The sequence below is a fragment of the Telopea speciosissima genome, chromosome 4 (genome assembly GCF_018873765.1).
Source record: "Telopea speciosissima isolate NSW1024214 ecotype Mountain lineage chromosome 4, Tspe_v1, whole genome shotgun sequence".
Lineage (NCBI taxonomy): Eukaryota > Viridiplantae > Streptophyta > Magnoliopsida > Proteales > Proteaceae > Telopea > Telopea speciosissima.
Window position 1 is genome coordinate 831,575 of NC_057919.1, and position 23,812 is coordinate 855,386.

The 23,812-nt window shown below is 42.2% G+C and overlaps 1 protein-coding gene across 1 annotated transcript in view; it reads left to right on the forward strand.

Annotated features, from left to right (window-relative positions):
• The first annotated feature begins 4,059 nt into the window (after positions 1–4,059).
• The window catches only part of LOC122658489 (dual-specificity RNA methyltransferase RlmN), a 45,905-nt gene continuing 26,152 nt past the window's right edge, over positions 4,060–23,812 (forward strand). Inside the window, exons 1-5 of the mRNA XM_043853477.1 lie at positions 4,060–4,194; positions 4,288–4,456; positions 4,697–4,807; positions 5,234–5,368; positions 23,689–23,793. Coding sequence (XP_043709412.1) covers positions 4,103–4,194; positions 4,288–4,456; positions 4,697–4,807; positions 5,234–5,368; positions 23,689–23,793 — 612 coding nt within the window. The 5' untranslated portion in view covers positions 4,060–4,102. The remainder of the gene's footprint in view (positions 4,195–4,287; positions 4,457–4,696; positions 4,808–5,233; positions 5,369–23,688; positions 23,794–23,812) is intronic.

Here is a 23,812-nt window from a genome sequence, read left to right on the forward strand (position 1 = left end):
CTCCCCATACCCAAACCTGACGCTTGTACTCTTTATTTTTCCTATCTTTCTGATGACGATTCTCTCAGTCTCTGACATAAATGGCAGCGATCCCGGAGGAACTATTACCATCCAAACACGACAGCATCTCCTATTAATCCACAGCCAAGTAAAAAAATAAAAGTAAAATATAGAACTCATAGAAGAAGGGACAATAAGGATCTATATAGCAACCATTCTATTTCAAAAAATTGATTCCGAGTCAGCATCGATTTTTTCTGTTTTTGAATTTTTTGAGTAATTTGTACCAACAAATGTTTTATGGTAAACTTGGTAAAAAATTGTTCCTATTATTGCAAAGAAACATAAACATGTATGGATTGCCATTTTAACAAAAACAGATTTATCTTCTAATGCTATCAAATTACATGAGAATCTCATCCCTTGTTATAATATTCATAACACAAATGAAGGAGGTCAGCTGAATTGATTGTATAGTATTTTGACTCCTTTATATACTTATGCTGGTAGTGCAATTACTTATGTAGATTGAAGGCTTCAAAGCTTATGATAACCCATTAGAAGCCTCATATCCATCAATAATTTGGAGGTATGCACAAAGCAGGACAGAAGCAAATGAAGCTTTCAGATTCATGGACATCAAAGAAGGTACATAAAAGACATGAACCCCATCCACATTATTTGATATGACATTTTGTGAGTCCACCAACAAATGTGACTACAATAGATATGTCAGTTAACAATTGGCTTTCAGAATTCATATTTATTAATATAACAGAAATCATAGTTACACAATAACCTAATAAAAAAAAATTACATCATTCAAGGCCCTGAATTTCACAGGTACGCCAACATTTTCAGAGAGGGGGGGGGGGGGGGGAGGGGACAACACACTATAAAGGAATTGATCAAAGATGAAGAATCTGGTCAAATTCCAAAGTTTCTACTTCCAGATGCAGCAACAATGCCAAATTTAGGGTCTGCAACCTCTCCTTCCTTTTCACAATTTCTTTTAAATTTTGAAACAAAAAACACTGCAAAACAAGAACAGATTCTTGTTTTGAGAGAGAGAGAGAGAGAGAAGGAAATCCCTACCAGATCTTCACAGGAAGCAGAAATTGGAACATCGTAATGGTAGTTTATACTGAGAGCAGCCAAAAGGAAGGTTTCAGAGTCTCCAAACCATTCAGAGCTAAGTGTAAAGACAAGGAACTACACTATGCCCCAACAGAAGAGGGACTATGTTACCAGGGCGATCTCAAAACCCTAGAGATTGCAGTCAACATAACATGAGAGAAACAAAGAGAGAGAGAGAGAGAGAGAGAGAGTACCACTGAGAACACCGGTGAAAGGTGGGATTAACCGATGTGAAGAGTGGGATTTGCTTCTTGTATGCCTTTGATCACCCACTATAGCTTGGGGAAGAATGGCGGGAATGCTGGAGAGAAGGGCTATTGTCGTAGGGCAAAATGGAGGTTAGAAGAGCTGATAGTTCGGGTTCGTAGAAAAGAGGGTCACGGGAGGGAAGTTCGAAGGTTTTTGTAGCACGCATAATGGTCGGGGGTTCTTGGACGAGAACTTGAGAGTTGCAGAAATCGGTCGAAGCTGTCTCTTACGTGATTACAAATAACAGGGGTTTTTTTTTTTTTGGTAAAAAACAACAGGGTTTAGGTTTGAGTGAAATGTTACGTTTTTATGGTAAATTTCTTCAATGCCCCTGATTCACTTAAGTTCATGTTGTTTTTTTTACATTTTGTAGAATCTCAATTCTTTAATGTGAGAAACATTTATTTGGTGTTTCTCAATATCATGTCAGAATCTATTATATCACCCGGCCCATTTCAAAAAATCACAGAAATGAACCAGACAACACATACATAATCTGTTGCCCCCAGAATCAGAAAAAACACCAGAATCAATTTTTTGGAAAGTTACCATACAGATCCTAAGCTTTTGGATCAATTTTTTTTTCCAGTCATTCCTTCATTGATCCAACCATCATCAATGGGTGTTGAGGAACAGTGAAAAAGCATTGTGGACCTTCAACTAAGGGTGTTAAACAGTTCGGTTTCAGTTTAAACGCTTTCAACGGTTTTGGTTTAAATGGCTTCTTTCGTATCCTTTTTCCAAACAAATATGGGCAGCAAGGTTACTGGGACTTCGATCAGAATATCTCCAGGCTCCCGCCCTTGTTGAGTTATTGACTCATTTGCTTCTATTTCCTTCTAGTCAAGTTCTTGATAAGACTCTCTTTCTTGGGAATTTTGCCATCACTCGTTATTTTTATGGCAACTGAGGAATCAATGTTTGTTGTCTGGTGACCCACCTAATGTTAGGGCGATGACCAATATTTCTAGATGGATAGCTGACCTTCAGCTTTATATGTTCCTTCATGTTTGAATCTGACTGAGTACCTTGAACTTACGAAACCTGGATATGCTACAATAGCATGCAATGACAATTTTCTTGAAAACTAATGTGAAGCTAGTTAGTCATCAGTGATTATTTGTGATAAAATTTTACTATTGCTTCTATGGACTACGATTTTACGAGTGCATAGGAAGACGAGGCAAAGGGAATGCTCCAAGGATTGCAAAAGGCTAGATTGTTAAAAAATCAACAACGTCGACATTTCGACTGATAGCATTGTTTTGGTGGAATGGGTTTCCACAGGAATTATATCATTAGCCATGGGAGGTTTTTTCAATGCTTTTGGGCATCATATCTATTTTGAGAAGTTTTTCAATGTTTTTTATTACTAAAATGGTTATATTGAACATGCTTGCCAACTAACTGTTGTTGCTAGAAGCACTAAATGTAAACTGGATATATCTAAGAGTAAATATCATCCCCCTCCCCTCTAAGTATCCATAATATCAAACCTCTTCCTTGGGTTATATATTACCCTTTAATTAGAGTTAAAAATACTACCCTTCTATAACTGCAACCTTTGCTCATTTCTCTCTCTTGTTAACCTATTTTAATCTGCAAGTGCCCTGTTGTTCCTACTCTCACATATCTAGAGATTCGAATGTTGTCGCTCATACTCTGGTCCGGAAGGCCCTGTCTTTGACAAGTAAGACAGCTTGGCCACTTTCCTCTCCTTGGCTTCTTGATCTCTGAAATCTGGATGCTTTGGGTTTTTCTTGCCCTACTTTGCAATAAAGCTTTTTCTCACAAGAAGAAAAAAAAAAAAAAAAACTAATTGGTGTGGCTTGCAGGTTCATTCCCACACTGGTAGCATGGGAAACCCTCTGCCCTTTTTTATCTTTTTGGGAAGGGCTACCATGGGCTTTTTTCATAGCATGTTGGTTTACAGTTACACTTTACATTAGGGGTGTCAATTTTTGACCGGAACGGGTAACCGGATTGAAACCGTCCCGCTAGCAACCGGAATTGACCCACACAATAGCTTATTGGTTCGGATATGGTCTTAGTGATAGGTTATTGGTCCGGATCTGGTTTGGTCCTTGGAACCGTCGGAACCGAAAGAAATGCATGCACTTGAACTTGTCTTGCACCATTTTTTCTGTTTTAAAATGTTAAAAGATGATCCTTGCTATTTTAACATACACTTAAAGTGACTTTTATTATACAGTTGTTGTCCAGTTGCTGTTAGAACATAGCCCAAGACTAAGCAAGACACTTGGCCCTTCAAATTCTAGTATTCTACCCCTCTCATATCTGTTGCACATAGAGGACAAACACTAGTAGTTAATGAATTGCTTTTGAAAGATTCTAGCTTGCTTGAGATTTCTTGTCCTATTGGGAAAAATGCTTTACATTTGGCTGTTCAACAAGGACATGTGTGGACTCAATTAGGAACCAGAATGGACCACCCATTAGTTAATGGTCCTGATTCTCAGATTTTGAACCGATAAACTTATTGGTCCGGATATGATCATGACACCTTAGAATCAGAACTGTTAGAAAATTGGACCGATAGCCCATAACCGGACTAGGTGACACCCCTACTTTATATTGCTTAAGGAATGAGCTTTTTTGGCCCATGCTGGGAACGAACCCTCCGGGGTTTTTTTTTGGGGGGGGGGGATTTGTAGGGTTGAAGGCCATAGAATACTGCAGACACCTTCAAATTATAATGGCGTATCGGTCGGTTTTTGATTTGGGAGCGGTCAGAAGTGAATTTGAGAAGGCGGGAATCAGCAGTCGATTCATCGCTCCCATATGGAAGTAAGGCGCAGTCCTGTTACTCCTGTATCAAATTCATATATGAGAGACATAAAATTTTCCTCTTAAACTCTGACTGAGAAAGGCTCTGCGCAGGTACGTTCTTCAGAACCCTAATGTCGATATCGACTTCGATGAAGTTACGTCGCTGCCGTCAGCGGCATACTCTTTACTTCGTTCCAAGTTTAGATCCTCCACTTCGACTCTGGATTCCGTATTTGAATCCGAAGACAACGTAACATCTAAGCTGCTTATAAGGCTACAGGTCTTCTCGGCTCCGATTTTTCTTCAACCCACTCGAATTAATTTTAGTGAAGTTACGATTACGAGTCTAAACTGAATCTCCCATTTGATTGATTCTTACTATGCGGGGCTGAGCTTTCAATTTATGTTTTCCCATTCTCCCATCCCCCACTTTTTTTTCTTTCTCCTATGTATATTTTATTAATTTTTTTCTGGAATTTGACTGATAGATCAGAACATGCATTCCTCTTATAACCTCTAGGATGGAGCTTTTGTTGAAGCTGTGGTTATGAGATATGATACACGTCTGGGGAGATACGCTGGAAAACCCCGTCCGGGAGGCCCTAGATCAACACTCTGTATTTCATCCCAGGTATGATTCGCGAACATGCTTAATCAGATTAAGTTCTTAGTCCCCTACTATTCAAAAATTTTGCTAGTTTCCGTCGCTCTGACAATTCTTTGGTAGCTGTAGCACGCACTGACATTGACTGTCTTTGAAAGGATTGACTAGCGACGGTGAGGAGTGGATTTTTTTGAACATATAGTTAATGAAACAAATTGGTTTTCATTGTGTGAAAACAAATTTTATGACATCAACTATTTAGATAAAACACCACCACCCTCGCCCTCCATTAAATAAAAATCTAATTATCACAATTGGGTCTTGTCCAAGCCATTATTCGTTATAATCTGTTGGGATTTGGGAAGGAGTACTTGAATACTCACCGTTCAGTTTTTTCTTGTTATGTTCTGGTCTCTTCTTCCAGGTAATATATTCAACTTCTTTCCATTGTAGGTGGGTTGCAAAATGGGTTGTAAATTCTGTGCAACTGGTAGTATGGGATTCAAAAGAAATCTATCATCGGGAGAAATTGTGGAACAGTTAGTCTATGCCTCTCGTATATCACATATACGCAATGTTGTTTTTATGGTATGTGCTTTATTTTTTACTTTTATTTTGAAATTTGTATTGGATCTTGAACCCTCTTTGGCATTAACTTCTTTTTATGGTTGACTCTGTCTTTGAATGAGATTTAATCATGCCATGTCTTATGGACTTGGAATTGATCTTGTTCCTGAAAGGTTTAAAATGCTGACCTAGAAATTGTTAAAATGACACTATTGAGCCTGTTTTTTGCATTTGTTCAGTGAGGGGCTTTTAAAAGGAGTATGTTAGTGATGCAACCTAGGGTTCCAAAGCCGTAAATCTGGTTGTTATGGGCCCACCAAGTAATGTAGTCCTGGATTGGTAGGAGACCAACTAGGAGCCAATCAACCAGGATCTGTTATGAGAAAGTGAATCAACTAGGTCAAAATGGGTTTTTTTGTGGTGAAATTAGGGTTAGGGTTTGATGTATGGATTATGTCAAGTCATGGTAGGGGAGTCTATTAGTGAAGGTCCTGAGATGTTTTGATGGATTGAAGTGTGTAAACTTGAATGGGCAGCAAGTTAGGTTTAGGGTTTTGGGTTTTTGAATTATGGACATGGAAGGAATCTAGGGTTTAAAGTGGGAGCCATAGTTGTCACGGCGTCTCGGTGACCCAAGGTGGTGGAGAGGGCCCAAATGGCAGGCGACACCAACTAGGCGAACAAGGTGTCCAAGGTGGCCGACTAGGTGACACCAACTAGGCGAACAACTATTACTGGGAGGATAGAGCTAGGCGTCGCCTAGTCAAATTTCCTCATGTACTCAGATACAGTCATGGTCCATTGGCATAGGGAGTTGAATTGATCCTGTGACTGAGACTTGAAGTGCCTTGGCAAGTACTTCTTACTTCAGTCATATTTCATGTCCTCCCAAGTGCCGGGTGCAGTACTATCAAAGTCCATCTCTCTTTCGGTGGTCCTCCACCACTCACGTGCTGGTCCAACTAGTTTGGTATGGACTAGCTTCATTTTTCTCTCTTCAGATAGATCATACTAGTCAAAGTAGTCATTCAAGGCAGCAAGCCGGCCATAGAATACCTGAGGGTCATGATAACCATCGAACTCTTTCAATTCAAGCTTCACTTTTTGGTTGTCAGTGTGGCGACGATTGTGACCTTGTTCTCCAGTAAAGTAGGACCTCATATACTTCTCAAAAGTGGTCTGGTTCCCTCTATTTCTGTCCCGGTATTCTCTTTCTCTGTCTCTGTAGCCTCTGTGTCGATCTCTGTGTTCTTGGGAAGGCGCACGGGTACCTCTAGGTCTGTCCCGGCGATCTCTATAATGGTCTCTATCATCTCTGTCATCTCGGTCATCTCTAAATCTGTCCATGTGAGCTCTGGGTCCACCTCTATAACCCCTATAATCATCTCTGGGGTTCTCATTTCTGTCAGGCAGCCTCTGTACCACTGAATGGAGCTGGTACCTGTCTTCTTCTATGGGTAAGTTGCTGTCCCTATCAAGAGGGACTCTCTGTTCTTCCAATTTGTTGCAATCTAGTCATGATTGCATGATTGCATCAGTTGCAGCCCTTTGGTCAGTGGCAGGTTTCTGGAACATCTCTGACATTGCTGCCATAGGATTGGGTGGGTGTGGCAGCACTGTATTGAGCACTGGATTGCCATGTTCATCCATGGCTCTGATACCAAGTTAATGTAGTCCTAGATAGGATTAACTCCCACTAGAAACCGGTGGATCAGGATCTCTAACAGTGCTGGCCCATTGGAGTAGGATGGGGTAATGTAGGGTAAAACTAGGGTTAGGGTGAGGTAATGACAATAGGGTTTATGTGGTTTTGTTAGGCAGGTCTAGGGGGTTATTATTGTATAAAAATAACAGGGTTTAGATAGGTTTGAAAATTCTGCAAAAATTAGGGCAGAATTAACCTATCGATCTATGGGTTTTGGGTTTTAGAACTTAGGCTGGAACTAGGGTTTAGACTAAGAATTAAAGCAAGGGAATAAGATCGAGTTCTTTTACTGATGGAGAACAGTACTCGACCAAAGTATGAAGCTGTAATAATGGTTGGAAGTGAAGGATCTGAAAATTAGGGTTTTGGGGAAATTAATGAAGGGTGGAGAATTAGGGTTTCTAAAGATGGCTTAGGCCAGGGCTAGGGTTGAGTGTAATAGGTGAGGAGAGGGAGCTGTGACATGATTTTGATGAGATTCTAATGAAGGATTGAAGCTGGACTGGTTCTAGATGAGTTAGGGTTTAAGGGGATTCAAATAAAATAAAGGGGATCGATTGGGGGGGTGAATTAGAGGATTAGAAGAAGATGAATGGGGATGGGGTTTATGCAGTTGCAGCAAGTCTTCAATGGAGGCAGCAGCTATGTGATAGAAGGATAGAACCACCTTCCAGCTGAAGAAGATCCTCCCAGCTGTCACGGTGTAAGGAGTCAACTAGATTCCACCAATCCCTTTCCACATTGAAATCCACAAGGATGCACATACTTACAAGGAGCAAAGGAGCAGCAGCAATGGCAGCCAAGCTAACACGATTTTTTTATTCAATAAACTGTGGGGAGCCTCCACGATATTCTATTATTTAAAGTATTGCCTTAGGCCAAATCCTACTACAAATTAACCTCTTCCTTGATAAATCGTGGAAGGGAAGGAATTAAAACTAAAGCTAATAACTTAAAACAGTAAATTGACCTATCTACCCCTAATAACTTAAATTAAAAGATACTTAGCTAAATAACTTAGATTGAACCAATTGGATGCAACCAATTTTGAACCGGCTCAATTTTAAAAACAGGAAAATAAACTAATTATGGAATGGAAATTACTAGAATGTAAACCTAAGCTATGGCTCCCTAATTAAGCCTCAAGCTTAGGACTTCTTCTTCTTCTTCTTCCTAGGTGTTGCATCACTGGACTTATAGAGTCCTAATCCAGCCCAACTTAAGTAGTCACATGACCACTTAACCAAGTCACATGATCACTTAAGCGATCACATATGACCACTAATTACATAAAAATAAAACTAAGGAATCCCGTATGCAACCTAATTACCCATATTTTAGGCCCCATAAAAGTGACCTATTACATAAAAAACCCATGGAATCGAAGGCCCAACATGTATATGACCTAACCGTAGACTTCTTTTTTTTTTTGGATGAATTAACCCTAGACTTGTTCCTAAGCAAACAAGCCCTATTTGGTGATGAATCTGCATCACCGAAATAATGGAGAACCCAATTACAATAAAGAATGGTAATTTTATAAATATTTAGAACAATTTAGAATCCTTTTAGAAGAGATCAATAGGATTGGACAACTCAGTAAATAAGATTTAGAGGAAGGATTCTTAGTCGCTGCAGCAGACCTGGTCAGATGGTCAGAACTGCTTTAGCCTCTTGTTGTCGTCTGAAGATACAGAGCTCCTCTCTTGCCCCGAAAAACCCCAATTTGAGGTTCTTCCTCGGAGCAGGTCGCATAGGGCAGAAGATCCTGCTTCTGAGCCTTCCATTCTTAGCTCTGGTATTGGAGCCTCTGCTACTTTTGCTTCAAAGTCGACGGCTGCTTTGGGAAGCCCTGCTGTTCCCTTGGACCCTTGCTTTTGTGCCTCGTCTTTGCCTGCAAATGACGAAGCCCTCTCTTAGTCTTTGGTTACTTTATCGAACTCTGAGGCTAAACCCCTGATGACCTGTCTTTGGTGGCCCCCCCTTCAGCTGACCCCCAACACACGTGTGACCCCTTGGACTCTAACCTGTTTGCTTCGCTTCCTGGACCGGGTCCTCTTGGAAACCCATCTTACCCCTCTTTACCCGTTTCCGGCTCAGGGTCGGGTTGCTCCTCTTTACCCGCTCCTGGCCCTGGGTCGGGCTACTCCTCTTTGCTGGGACCTGGCCCAAATCCGTTGGACCCAGCTTCTTCTCCACCCGGCATCCTTTTATCCCAAGCTCCGCTGGTTCCTCGCGAGGCTCTTCCTCCACCTTATGCGCTTGTCACTCCTTCTGGAAGCTCTTATCGTCGTTGCCATCCCAGTGAAACCAGGTCTTGTGCTGTGTTGACCAGGCTCCTGGAGCCTTTGTTGCCTCTCCTCCCTCTTCCCCAATGATCCACGGCACCATTTGGATCACTCGTGGGCTTAACTCTCCCGCGAAGCAGGCTGCTGTTCGTTCTCGCATTCGAGCCTCTCGCTCTAGCTTTTGCTTTCTCTTGGAAACTCATATCAAAGAGCCTAACTCTTCCAAAATTCTTTCCTCCATTGCCCCTGGTTGGTCTCTCCTTTCCAACTACTCCCACCACAACAATGGCCGAATTTGGATCTTATGGGACCCCTCCAGAATTTCCATCTCCTTTTCTTCTTCCTCTCAACTCCTGCACACCAAGTTCTCGGACTCCCTGGGGCATTTTTCCTTTTTCTTCTCGGTGGTGTATGCTGATAATTGTCCTACTCAAAGGACTTCCCTGTGGGCTGACCTTAGATCCATTGCTACTCAAATCGGTTCTCATCCTTGGGGGCTGGGGGGAGATTTCAATATCATCAGATACAGTCATGAAAAACAGGGTGGTGACCATATTGACATGGAAGCTATGAATTCTTTTAATGAGTGCATTGAGGATATAGCTGCAAATGACCTCAGATGGACTGGTTTCCCCCTTTCCTGGAGCAACAAAAGGGCTGGAAATAGTCGCATTGCTTGTAAGTTAGACAGAGTTCTTGTCAATGAAGAGTGGTTAGCTACTTTCCCTTCCTCTTAGGCCTCCTTTGACAACCCGGACATCTCAGATCACTCCTCCATCTCCCTAGCAATCCAACCCTTCACTTCTTTTGGCCCAAAACCCTTCAAATTCTTTGACATGTGATCTTCTCACCCAACTTTTCTGCCGGTTGTGCAAGAAGCTTGGGAAACGCCTGTTTTTACCTTCTCCACCCCTCTCATTGCTTTCTCTAAGAGGCTAAAAAATGTCAACGCTGCTCTCAAAGACTGGAACCTAAACATCTTTGGCAACATTACTCTCCAAGTAAAGGAGTGTAAAGACAGGCTTGCTTCCATTCAAGCTCAGCTGCAGTCTGATTTGCTTAATGATTCTCTTGCTGTTGAAGAAAAAGAGGTTTCCATTCAACTCTCCTCCTTGCTTGCTTGGGAAGAAAGTTTTCTCAAGCAAAAATCGAGAATCAAGTGGTTAGACTTGGGAGATTCAAATTCAGCTTATTTTCATCGATCTGTAAAAGCTAGAGTTAATGCTAACTCTATTGTTCACCTCTCTCGCCTGGATGGCTCTATTGCTAATACAATTAAGGACATCAAAGGCTTGGCTGTCCAGCATTACAAAGGCATATTCTCTGGGCCTCTGGAGGATCAAGATCCCATCTCGAATCACTTGCTCAACAAGTTCATTGCCCCAGAATATTTTGCTTCCTTAAGTGCCATCCCCAAAGAAGATGAAATTATGGAAGCTATCCACTCCCTCAAGGTTAATGGTGTTAGAGTTGTTAGTAGATATGTAACAGGGGTAGTTTGGGAACTAGACAGTGGACTAGTTGCCTTATTATGTATTTTATCTTGTTTGTCTCTTTTTACCTTTTACCTCCCTAGGGAGATGTATGTAATAAGTCTATTAGTTCTATTCAAGTAATATAGAGTAGTGTGGAGAAGTCTCTCTAACACAACTGTTACAACCGAAATATTCTCTTCTCCTCTCTCTTGTCTCCTCCTCCTTCTTCTTCCTCCTTCAACTTCTTCCCTCTCTTCTACTTGCTTTCCTAACCTAAATCTCAACTTGGTATCAGAGCGCAGGGTTTGAGAGTCGTCTCCATCCTTCTTGTTCCCATTTTTCTCCCTTTCTTTGGAATCCAAGAACATAAAGGATTCCAAGGAAGAGGCTCTTAAGTAAACTGCTTGTTGAAGGAGTCTGAAATAGGTTCTTTACAACCTATTCAAGTGATTGAAGCTATCCCTTGAGCTACATTGAAGCCCTCAAGAAGTTTTGGAGCTCTCCAAGCCTCAACTAGGGTTTCCGCCAGGTTTATGTTGCAGGCCCTGTCTCTTCTCATCTCAGGCTGTGTTTAGATCATGGAGTAGCTCCTTAAGATCGTACAAGGGCCCTATTTATGCATCAGGTGTTTGCTCTTGATGGATGTGGATCTGGTTTGAGCATAGCTCATTTTCGTGTGGCCTTTATTTCTGCCCAGGTAAAGCCGAAACTGATATTTGGTCCCAATTCTTGCATTTGGAGTACAGTAGGCTCCTCTCTTAGTTGAGAAATGATTATGGACATCTTGTTTGAAGGTTTGGAACATTGTTAAGTGTTTTTTGCTGCTTGGAAAGTGTTTGGGTGAAGGCTGGTCCAATTTGTCCTCGCTGGAATTTCTTTTTTCGTGTTATAGCTCTGAGAATGGAAGGTTTGCATTGTTTACATGTTGTTACATTTGAAGCTTACTAGTTGGAGCTCTTTGCTGTTTCTTTTTACTGATTATGAAGTGGCGGCCTGCTGGAATGATGTTGAGATGCACTAGAGGTGCTTGATTTAAGTCTCCGCTTAAGGATTTCTTCTTGGAACTGCTTAGGCAAGTGTGTTATCTTATCTTTGTTTGTTGGATTTCTTGCTTGTGTGTGGGTAGAGGTTACTCCCCAGTTGTGCATGACACCAATCTGTTTATTTGGGTTGAGTGTGTACTCCCCACTTGTCTTTGGTGTTCTTGTTTATGGTCAAGTGCTGTTTCCCTGCCAATATGCCTGATTTGGATACATCTGTGCTTGGTACTGCTGATTCACAACCCACTCTAACTTTCCCTCAGTTGGTTTATGAGCGCACACATACACAGATTTCCTTTGTGAAGCTTGATGGCACTAACTACCTGGACTGGTCACACTCTGTGAAGCTTTCCCTTAGGAGCAAAGGGAAACTTGGGTACATTACTGGTACTATTAAAGCTCCAGAGTCTGGTTCACCTGCCTAGGACAAATGGGAGACCGAAAACTCTATAGTCATGACATGGTTAATTTTCTCCATGACACCCGAGATTGGGAGAAGGTTTATAAGAAAAGAAACTGCCAAGGCAATCTGGGACAGTATCTCCCAAACTTTTGATAGAGTGGGTGACTCTGCCAAGGTCTATCAGCTTTACTAAAAAATTAACTCAATGAGGCAGGGTGATAGGACCATTTCTGCATACTACAATGCTTTTCTTAGTCTTTTGGAGGAGTATGACTACTCTACAGGGATTTTCATTTGACCAACCCAGAGGATGAAGCAAAGGTATATCGGACTCTTGAAAAGGAGCGTGTCTTCACTTTACTTGGTGGTCTGAACCTTGACTATGAGCCAATCAGGCTCCAGATTTTAGGTCCGTCTCCCCTTCCATCTCTTTGTGAGGTTTGTAGTTACTTACAGAGTGAGGAGACTCAGCGTGTTGTTATGGAACCAGCTCCAGTATCTTCTCTTGAGAGGTCAGCCCTCAATTTTAGTTCTTCCAGAGACACCCATGGAAGTGGTAGAGGCCAGGAGCCTAACCGTGAGGTAGCCAGTGCAGTGGAGACAGTTGGTGCCAATGGAGTTGGTAGGGACAGGTTTAAATGTGATCATTGTGGGCGGACTGGACACACCAAGGATAGGTGTTGGTCACTTAATGGTCGTCCTCCTGGCACACGTGGTCGTGGTGGCCGTAGGCGGGGAGCTAGAGCACACTATGTGATGACTGAGGCAGATGCTCCACATGATGACTCCACTTTGGCAGATGCAGTGTTTTGCTGAGTCATGTCACAGCTGAGCACATCTCCCACACCCACAGTAGCTAGCTTTCTTCATCCTCAACTTTGCAGGTTTCCACCTCAGATTCTACTGTAGCCCAGTCTTGGGTCATTGACTCTGGTGCCACTGTGGGTGTGCGAGATGTGCTCAGTTGTGACATGACTCGGCGAAACACTGCATCTGCCAAAGTGGAGTCATTATGTGGAGCATCTGTCTCAGTCATCATAGAGTGTGCTCTATCTCCCCCTCTACGGCCACCATGACCACGTGTGCCAGGAGGACGACCATGAAGTGACCAACACCTACTAGGCTTCAAAATGCCTTCAGCTGAAGGGAAAGTGTGCCTCCTCAAGAAGGCACTATATGGTCTCAAACAATCACCAAAGGCATGGTTTGAACGCTTCCGGCAAGCTATTCTAAAGAATGGATATTCTCAAAGCCAAGCTGATCACACTCTCTTTACCAAGCGGGGCAATGGTACTCTCACATCCCTCATTGTCTATGTTGATGATGTTGTGGTCACAGGAGATGATATAACTGAGATAGGTACACTGAAAAGATACTCGGCACAATAGTTTGAGATCAAAGATCTGGGCCCTTTGAAGTACTTCTTAGGAATTGAAGTATCAAGGACCAAGAAAGGAATCAATATATGTCAACAAAAGTTTGTTCTTGATTTATTGACAGAGACAGGGATGTTGGGCTGCAAACCAGCAAATTGTCCTATTGAGCAGAATCACAAACTAGGAGAAGATTGTGGTCCTTCTCTTGTTGATGCGGGAAAGTAGCAAAGGCTGGTTGGGAAGCTTATCTATCTCGCTATGACATGCCCAGATATCTCCTATGTAGTGGGAGTGGTGAGCCAATTCATGCATGCTCCCAAGAGTGGCCACTTGGATGCCGTGTATCGCATTCTTAGGTATTTGAAGTCTTCCCCAGGGAAAGGACTGTTGTATGCCAGACACAATTACTTGAGAGTGGAAGGTTTCACTGATGCCGATTGGGCTGGCTCTATTACAGACAGGAGATCTACTACCGGCTATTGTACCTTTATGGGAGGTAATTTGGTTACATGGAGGAGCAAAAAACAGCATGTTGTAGCCAGATCCAATGCAGAGGCAGAATTTAGAGCTATGGCTCATGGAGTGTGTGAATTCATATGGTTGAAAAGACTTATTCAGGAATTGGGATTTGACACTGAAGGCCCTATGAGACTCTATTGTGACAACAAGGCTGCCATCAGTATTGCCTACAACCCTGTTCAGCATAACCGAACTAAGCATATTGAGGTTGATAGACACTTCATCAAGGAGAAGATAGACTTTGGCTGCATTTGTACTCCTTTTGTGCAGACCGGTGATTAGCTGGCAGACATCCTCACCAAGGCCCTTGCCTCTCCTCAATTCAGTTCTCTCCTAAGCAAGCTGGGAATGCATGATATATATTCTCCAGCTTGAGGGGGAGTGTTAGAGTTGTTAGTAGATATGTAACAGGGGTAGTTTGGGAACTAGACTGTGGACTAGTTGCCTTATTATGTATTTTATCTTGTTTGTCTCTTTTTACCTTTTACCTCCCTAGGGAGATGTATGTAATAAGTCTATTAGTTCTATTCAAGTAATATAGAGTAGTGTGGAGAAGTCTCTTTAACACTACTATTACAATCGAAATATTCTCTTCTCCTCTCTCTTGTCTCCTCCTTGTTCTTCCTCCTTCAACTTCTTCCCTCTCTTCTACTTGCTTTCCTAACCTAAATCTCAACTAATGGAGCTCTAGGTCCGGATGGTTTTAGTATGGAATTCTTTTTAGCTGCTTGGGACATTATCAAATCAGACCTTATTGCTGCAATTGAGAGCTTCTTTCTCAATCCCAATCAAATCAAAGGGATCAATCATACTTTCCTCTGCTCATCCTGAAAAAGGAAGGTGTTATTACTATGAATGATTTCAGGCCCATTGCCCTCTGCAATCTGCTCTACAAGTTCATTGTCAAAATTCTTGCACGAAGGCTCAAAAGTGTTGTAGATCTCTTGGTTAGCGATAACCAAACGGCCTTCATCCCTGGCAGGAACATCTCTGATAACATCCTTCTGTGTAATGATATTGTCAGAGGCTTTAATAGGAAGAACCATTCTCCCTCGCTTCTCTTTAAGATTGACATCCACAAAGCCTTTGATTCTCTGAGGTGGGATATTTTGCTCAAGTGATGACTCCGACGGGATTTCCCTTGGCCGTTGTAAACTGGACTAGCTCTTGCATCTCTTCCCCAAAGTTCTCTGTTTTGGTCAATGGCAGCCCAACAGGGTACTTTGGAGCTACTGTGGGGATTCGGCAAGGCTACCCTCTTTCCCCCTACTTGTTTACTATTGCCTTGGAAATCCTCTCCAGAGAGATCTAGCTTTGTACTGATCAGCAGCTCATCACTCCTATGCCCGAGTGTAAAGCCCTCAAGCTTACTCATTTGGCATTTGCGGATGACTTGATGATATTCTCCAAGGCCTCGGTTGCCTCCTTAGAGTCTATTTTGCTTTGTCTTCAGCATTTCAAAGAGCTTTTGGGTCTCCGCATCAACCCCTCCAAGTCCCTCATCTTCTTGCTGGAGTTTCAGAGATTTACAAAGCTGCCTTCCTAGTCAAATCAGGGTTCCTTGAGGGCCAGCTTTCAGTCAAATACTTGGGGATCCCTCTGATTCTGGCAAAGCTTTTTGCCCACCACTGCACCTCCATGTTGGATCTGATACGGAAGAGACTCCAGCTCTGGAAAAGCAAGCAAAGCAAGCTTCTATCCTATGCAGGCAGGTTGGTCCTTATTAAATCAGTTTTGGAGGCTTCTTATATCTACTGGTCGGGTATATATGGCCTTCCTCAATCTACTATCAAGTCCCTTGAAGCTCTTATGGCTTCCTTTCTATGGAAGGGCTCAGATTCCTCGCGGGTCCTTCACCCCTTAAGTTGGGCTGCTGTGTGCCTTCCCAAGAAGGAAGGAGGGTTAGGCATTAGAAGAATCAAAGAAGTGAACACAGCTGGTATCATCAAGCTTGTCTGGAAGATTGCTTCGAAGAAAAAAAGCAGTTGGGTGGATTGGATTTATTCGAGGCCCCTGCGCCATGACTCTATTTGGGTTGCCACATCATTATTTGATGCTTCTTGGGTCTAGAGGAAGATTCTTACCAGTCGTCATTTGGTCCTTCAGGTCATTCGCACCAACATTGGTGATGGTCGCTCTACCTACCTCTGGCTTGACAACTGGCACCCTTTGGGAATTCTTCTTCACCGGGTCACCCCGAGATCCATTTACACCTCAGGCCTCCATAGACTTTCTTTGGTGGCTGATATCCTTGATCATAATGGTTGGGCCCCTCCCCTCTCTGGCCTTACCCTCAATCTTATTTGGAATGAGCTCCCCTCCATCACTAAAAGGTCTGCAACAAGTGGTGACTGTGTTTCATGGTCGTCAAATAGCTCTTGCTCCTTTTCCTCCAAGGTGGCTTGGAATTTTATTCGTTTAAAAGGCCCTTTGGTTCCTTGGCGTAAGCTTCTTTGGTTCAAGCATCACATTCGTCGACATTGCTTCACGGCCTGGAGAGTCTTCAACAACTGCCTCCCAACTCAAGCTTTTCTTCGCAGCCGCCAGATCTTAGTCTCCCATGCTTGTTGCCTTTGCTGGAACAATGATGAAGACTTGAACCATCTTTTCTTTGAGTGCCCTATTGCAGCTGCCATCTGGAAGGGTTTTCTCCTCAAATGCTGGCCTGCCCACAAAAGAATTCTTCCCTTCTCTAGAGAGTGGATTGGATCGATATGACCTATGCTGGCTCCTCTATTTGTGATTCGGTCGGGAAGATGGCGTTTTGTGCAACTCTCAACCATATTTGAATGGAGCGTAATTTAAGGAAATGGACCTCCAATTCTCGATCTTACCAGAAGATTTGGGATTCCATTTCTTTTGAAATTAAAGCAAAGTTATCTCTAGTCCCTCCCTGTAGTTGTCTTTGCACCCCTAGGAACAGGACCATTGTTCAATCCTGGGGTCTCTCTAATGTATCTTTGGTTGCTCCGGCCTCCCTTAGCTAATGCTTAGGCTGGCTGGTTTTTCTTTTTACCCTTTGGGGCCCTTTGTAATTCTTCTTTCTCTTTTCTTTTGGTATTGAAATTTCTATTCACCAAAAAAAAAAAGATTTAGAGGAAGGATATACTGTAGGCTGATTAGAGAAAAGAAAAGGAAAATTCCCTTAATATACTTTTTCAAAACCCAGGTTTGGACCTCGTTCGCCTTTGCCTGTGTTTCTAGACTAAGTCAAGCTGGTCCATCCATGATAGTGCTACTGCATCGGTTAAGAGAGGAAATTGAAGGGGAAAAATAACTGAGTTACCAATAATTGTCCTGATTATATTAATCTCTCCCCCCCTCCTCTTCTTATGCTGTTGGGGTTTTGTCTGCCATTGCCAATTTCTAGATTTTTTTAGAGGGGCTGTGTTTTGAAATGGTCAGTTTGTTACCTTTTGTTTTGGTTCTCTTTGTGAAGCCTTGGTCTATCCAATTGGATTAGTTCTCTATGCTTTTGCAATCTATATATTTCCTCTAACAGTCTTCTCTTGCCACCTCCATCCATTGCCTTCTTGGACCTTTTGATGACTTAAACCATATCATTCATTTTACATAAACTATTAATTAGGCAGGCTTACCTTTATGCAGTTCATACATCATATGCTAAACCAACTCCAGATCTCACATGGATGCTTCTCGGCAAGCATTTCTTGTCATATATGTCTTATTCCAATAACTTATATTGGACACAAGACTCATATCTTAGTATCCGTGCCTGGGATTTTGAGAAATGGAGTGGTAGCCCCATTCATATTTATTTCTGTTTTGTATCCATATCTTGGGCTGTGTGGATTGCATTCATTAATCTTGTTAGAAATATGAAAGAAGGTCTCCCCTATTCCCCCTCCCAAAAAAAAGTAGAAAGAAAAGAAAAACATGCCCACCACCCTTTTGGGTAGCTTGAACACAAATGACATTGTACTTGCATCCATTCCCCCTCCTAAAGAAAACAATTTTCAAAAGGAAAAAGGAAAGAATAGAAGACAGTGTAATGCTCTGAGGAAATCCACAATGTGTTTTTCTGAAACCCCAAACTTTTGCAATTTTTTATCCCTCAAAAGCGCTTCAGATTGTTCTTGGAAAATTTGTGTCCTAAAGAGAGCTTCAATTGAAAATAAGGACTTTGAGAAAGTGTAAAGTATGGGGGTCCAAACTGGTTGGTTCCAGTTAGTTTCGGTTGGGTTGACCTTGGCACATAATGTAGATGGCCTCAGACCAAGACCGGCCGATTATGTAATCGGGCTCAGTTGCTTAGACTGGGACCAATGAATATAGAGTCTGTCTCAGGCTGAAATTAGTTTTGGTCTCCCGATGTCTAATCAGTTAGCTGATCCTGGTGTGTGATCATTCGACTAACTCCCCTCTATTTTGATCAACACTGGAAGCACCATCAGTTCCTCACCCATTTCGCTGGTACTTCCAGCGATTGTAAAAGAAGTCGCAGTTCTGGTAGCCACAATTAACTGAATTCAAGCTGGATTTTCAATCTCAACGACTAAAAGTCCACCTGGACGAATCTATCCCTGCTGACTATACCTTTCAGACTTTTCAGTCCACTTCCCAGTCATCCTTGGGTTCTTTCAACAGGGCCACCAGAGTTGTAGATGGCTAATGACCTGATCCTTGTACTGGAAAAAAAAAAAAAAGAAGTGTCAGAGGGATCTATGGAAGAGGACTATGCCTAAACCCTACACAAGGAAATAACCATTTGCAGAGGAAAGAGAGGGCTGGGGGTGACGCAGGCAGAAGGTTCAGATCTGTAATAGAGAGATCAGATCTAATTTATAGGGAGATTAGGGATAGGATAAAGGGAGAAGACGAGGTTTCAAGATCAGATTCTGGTCTTGATGAAGAGAGAAGAAGAGACTGGGGGGATGGGAGGGAGTATTGTGAGAGAAAGGAGAAGAGATGAGATTGAGAGGGGGAGAAAGAAAAACGAGATCAGGGAGAGGGGAGGGATAGAAGGTGATCAAACACACCTGCTGATTTCCAATGAAATCCAATATTCAATTCATTCTTCAAATCTTGCTTTCATTGTTTCATTACGTGAGTATATAAAGACAATAAAAGTGACTCTTGGACTCGAGCATTAATCACCTAAAAGCTATCTCCAATAAAGCATTAAATTACCTAGAAACTAATACCAAGTAAAATTAATTATTTAACACAAACTTTTGGACTCCTACATAGAAACTGAAAAGTCTAATTACAGCACCTAGAAAAAGAAATCAACTCATTAACTAAGCCTAGGAAAATGAAAAGACACATTGGAATATGAAAAGGCACTTTAAGAAAATTAAACTCAGGTCTGGTGGCTCTTTGGAGTTGACTTAATGGGCCCCACTTGCAATAATATCACAAGGACTAACCCTGGCCAGCTTAACCCAAGACTGGGCTTAATTGGGACTGGTTCTTGGCCCTGTGGTTTGGGTCTAGTTTATGTGGACCAAAACAGCACGAGGGATCTTCTTCAGGCTTGATACTGCATAATACTTTGTGGCTCCCCATGCTTCTTCTGAAGTAAGGGCTGTTCCTGCTCCCCCTGAATCTGTTCTGCTCCAGTTATACCATCTTCAAGTTCTATGGAGGTTTCTTCCACGGTAGGCACAAAAACATCCATCAATGGTTTGATAAGAGGTACCTCTTCACGTAAAGACTCCCCCTGAAGAGGTTCTTGGGTAGAAAAGTAAGCCTCAGATTCCTAAAAAACTGCATCCATTGTGACCAATAATTTCCGGGTAGGTTGGTGATAACATTTATACCCCTTTTGGGTGGCAGAGTATCCCAAAAAACAATGCAGCGAAGCCCCTTGGGATAATATTTCCTACTAACATGGTGATGTCTAGTGAAAACTACACAACCAAACACCTTCAGTGGCACAACAACGAGGAAGACCCCAATAATACCTCAAGAGTGCAGCGCGCGTCAACTACTCGTGATGGCAGCTGGTTAATAAGGTATGCAGCAGAAAGGACTGCATCACCCCAAAACCGAGGAGGGACTACCATGGTGAACATAAGAGATTTGACTACTTCCAAGAGGTGCCGATTCTTTCTTTCTGCGACACCATTCTGAGCTGGAGTGTTGACACAAGATGTCTAGTGGATGATCCCATGAGTGGATAGATAAGACTGAAAAGACCAATCTATAAATTCTTTCCCATTATCTCTCCGCAAATTCTTTACCTTAGCATCAAATTGAGTCTGAACCATTTTATGAAATAACTGGATGTAGGATGAGAGATCACTCTTTTAATGCATAAGGTAAACCCAGGTAGTACGACTAAAGCAGTCAATAAAGATAAACCAACGAAAGCCAGAAACACAACGGGCAGGACCCCAAACATCAAAATGAATCAAACCAAATGGTATTAAACTTCTACTATCTGAAACTTGATAAATATCTTTAGTCTGTTTTGCAAATATGCAAGCATCACAAGCGATATTGTTTGCATTACAACTTTTAACTAAACTGGGAATTTAAGTAGATAAGACTCTAAGAGGAGGATGGCCCAAACGTCGATGCCACCTATTTAGTTAGGCCAAGGCAGAATCAGATGAGTCAGAGCGTGAAAGCAAAGCTGATGGAACTGCTGAAGAGCTGTCCAGCATGTAGAGACCACCGACCACCTTACTACTGCCAATCGTACGACCCATTTTCAAGTCCTGGACAATACAAGGAGTAGGAAAAAATGTCACGGTGAAATGTAAATCTTGAGTCAAACTACTTATGGACAGTAAATTGGTGGTAAGTTTAGGAACATGTAAGACATAAGAAAGAGAAAGAGAAGGAGTGCACTTAATGGTGCCCTTCCTAAAATGCAAGGAAGGGAACCATCAAGAACACAGACTTTATTGTTACCAGATAAAAGGAAAATATTGAAGAAATTGGAAGGAGAACCTGTCATATAGTCAGTGGCTCCTGTGTCAATTATCCAAGGTGTAGACATAACCGAGGCACATTGGCCACCAAAAGAAATACATGATGGGGTAGAAGTAGATGTAGCAGAGGTTCCTGGCAAGGAAATAGCAGAGGCTGCAGAAGGAGCTGATGAAGTGGTGTCCATGGCTGGTCATGAGCTGACGAAGATGCTGAAATTCCTCTTGGGAAAGAGGTTGGTCGGATGTAGTGTCCTCAAATGAAGTCTGATTGGCCTTGGTTGTAGAAGAACGGCCCTGTTTACACTCCCAGGTATCATTTGGGCACCCATGTGACTTCCTACATTTGTCTCTGGTGTGTCGTTCCTTGCCACAAAAATCACATTTCACTGGTGGGCGATCAACAATGGAATGATCACCTGTAGTACGAGGAGGACCTCCACGAGATGTCGGTTGTGGGCTGGTAAAGAGAGCAGAACACTCCTGGGTAACTGGGTGAACCATGTAGTGTGACGGCTCTCCTCTGATTGCACCATCGCGTATGCCTATTCAAGAGTCGGAAAGGCATCACAATTCAAGACATGGGCTTGAATCTGATCGTACTTCATATTTAGTCTGGCAAGAAAATCAAATACCTGAAGACCTTCTTCCCACTTCTTGAAGGCAGTAGCATCAACATCACAAATAGCAGTACAGGGCCCATAAAAATCCAGTTACCACATTCCACACAATTTAAAACAATATTGGGAGAGAGATAATTCTTGCTGCTTTGTGGCATGTATATTTTTATGGAGCTCATAGCATTGGGCAGTGTTACCGACCTGAGAAAGTGTCCTTGGCTGTCTTCCAAATCTTGGGAGCAGTGTCGAGAAGGAGATAGCCACTAGCAATTTCAGGATCCATGGAGTTGATGAGATATGACATTATAAGAAAATTTGATGCCATCCATTTATCTTGAGCCGCACCAGCATCAGTAGGCAAAGTAGTGGTTCCTGTGATGGAACCGGAAAGACCACGGGATCCAATAGCAAAAAAAAAAGTTCTTGACCACATCAGATAATTTCTCCCATTTAATTTAAAGGGCTGGCAAGGAACGGAAGGAAGTCACATTGATTTGCTCCTTCATGTCTAGAGGCGGTGGAGATGTCGGAATCAATCATAGTCGCTGGTCGAACACAAATCCAAATCAAAAGATCAACACCAAGAGAGAATCCTGAAAGAAATCATAATCGAATCCTAAAAATAAGGGACTTAAACCATATCAGGTGCAAGACCCCTTGGTGGGAGATAACTCACCACTAGGGGTGAGAAAGAGAGAACGGAAGGGTGGAGGAAAGTCACGAGAGGCGAGAGAAAGGGGAGACGACTCAAGAGGAAGTTGCAGGAGAGAGGGAGGGATGACCTCTGGTGACGAAATCGGGTAGTGGTGGCGGTGCTTGATGAAACTTTGAGATGAGTTTACATACGAGACACAGAATATGCCCTAACTCGAATATCTCGACCGAAATTAGGTACTTTGTACCGTCTCGCCAAAATTTTGGAAAACTACTGCATTCTACATTTTAAAAAAGCACCAACTCGAGAGCACACTTCGAAATTTCGAAGTAACTCGACAGAGAAGGGGAAAACCATGTTTTCTTGACTTTTTGGCCACATCATCACTCAATACAACTGGGATGCACTATTGGGGGTTACCACATCACTACGAAGAGATCTATTGTATTGTTGGGAGTTGGGACATGGAAGACTAGTGCAGTAGGGTGTCTCGGACTAATGTATTGTTCATTGTTGGGTGTTTATGTAATTTGCATTGTGAACATTTCATGTGGAGAAGTTTGTAGTAGAAACTTTAAGTCTTTAATTATTTCTTAAATAATTATTAAATATTATGTGTCTTCATCCATAATTGCATAATTTACTTGTTTGACTTGCCAATTATGTCTCATATTATTCATTCAATGTGTAGAATAGGCAATGTTACATTAAGGGTCCGGCCTTTTCTGCCAACCAAGGGTACAAATCCAAAACACCAACTTGGGTGTGTTATTTTTTTTCCCTAACATTTGAAGATTTAAATATGTTTATTAAGCCTAAATCAAGCTTCCCTTAAAGTTTCGGAGCCAACTAAAGCCTTTTGCCCACCGAAACATCATTCCGAAACAAACAAAAAAAATGCACTATCTCGCCGAGATCTCGAGAATCTTGACCTGGTCGAGACGGCTCGTCGAGACGAGTTTTCGAACTATGAGAGAAAATGACGAAGAGTGGCCGGTGGTGGAGCTGTTGGCGCACAAAACAAAAAAGAAAGAGGAGAAAAAAATGTTTGGGGTTTCGGCATTGGGTTAGGATCCCAATGTAGATCCTAGCTCTGATACCATGTTGAGAATGGAACAATGGCTTGTGTACAAGGACTGAAATATCCCTATGACAAAAATACCCTAGCACCCATATTGCAACAATTTTATTATTATTATTTGTAAATATTGCTGTTGTTTGTACTGTTGTCATCCACAGCATGCAATTTCTCTCTTTATTCTGTTTAAGATTAGCATGTTTATTGCCTCAAGGTCTTTTACTTTGTTGGGTCATCAAACATAAGGCTTGCCCTTGATTCTTGGTTTTCGTTTTGTTGGCAGGGAATGGGGGAACCATTAAATAATTATGCTGCTTTAGTCGAGGCTGTCCAGATCATGACAGGATTTCCGTTTCAACTATCACCAAAAAGAATTACAATATCAACTGTAGGTATTATGAATTGCG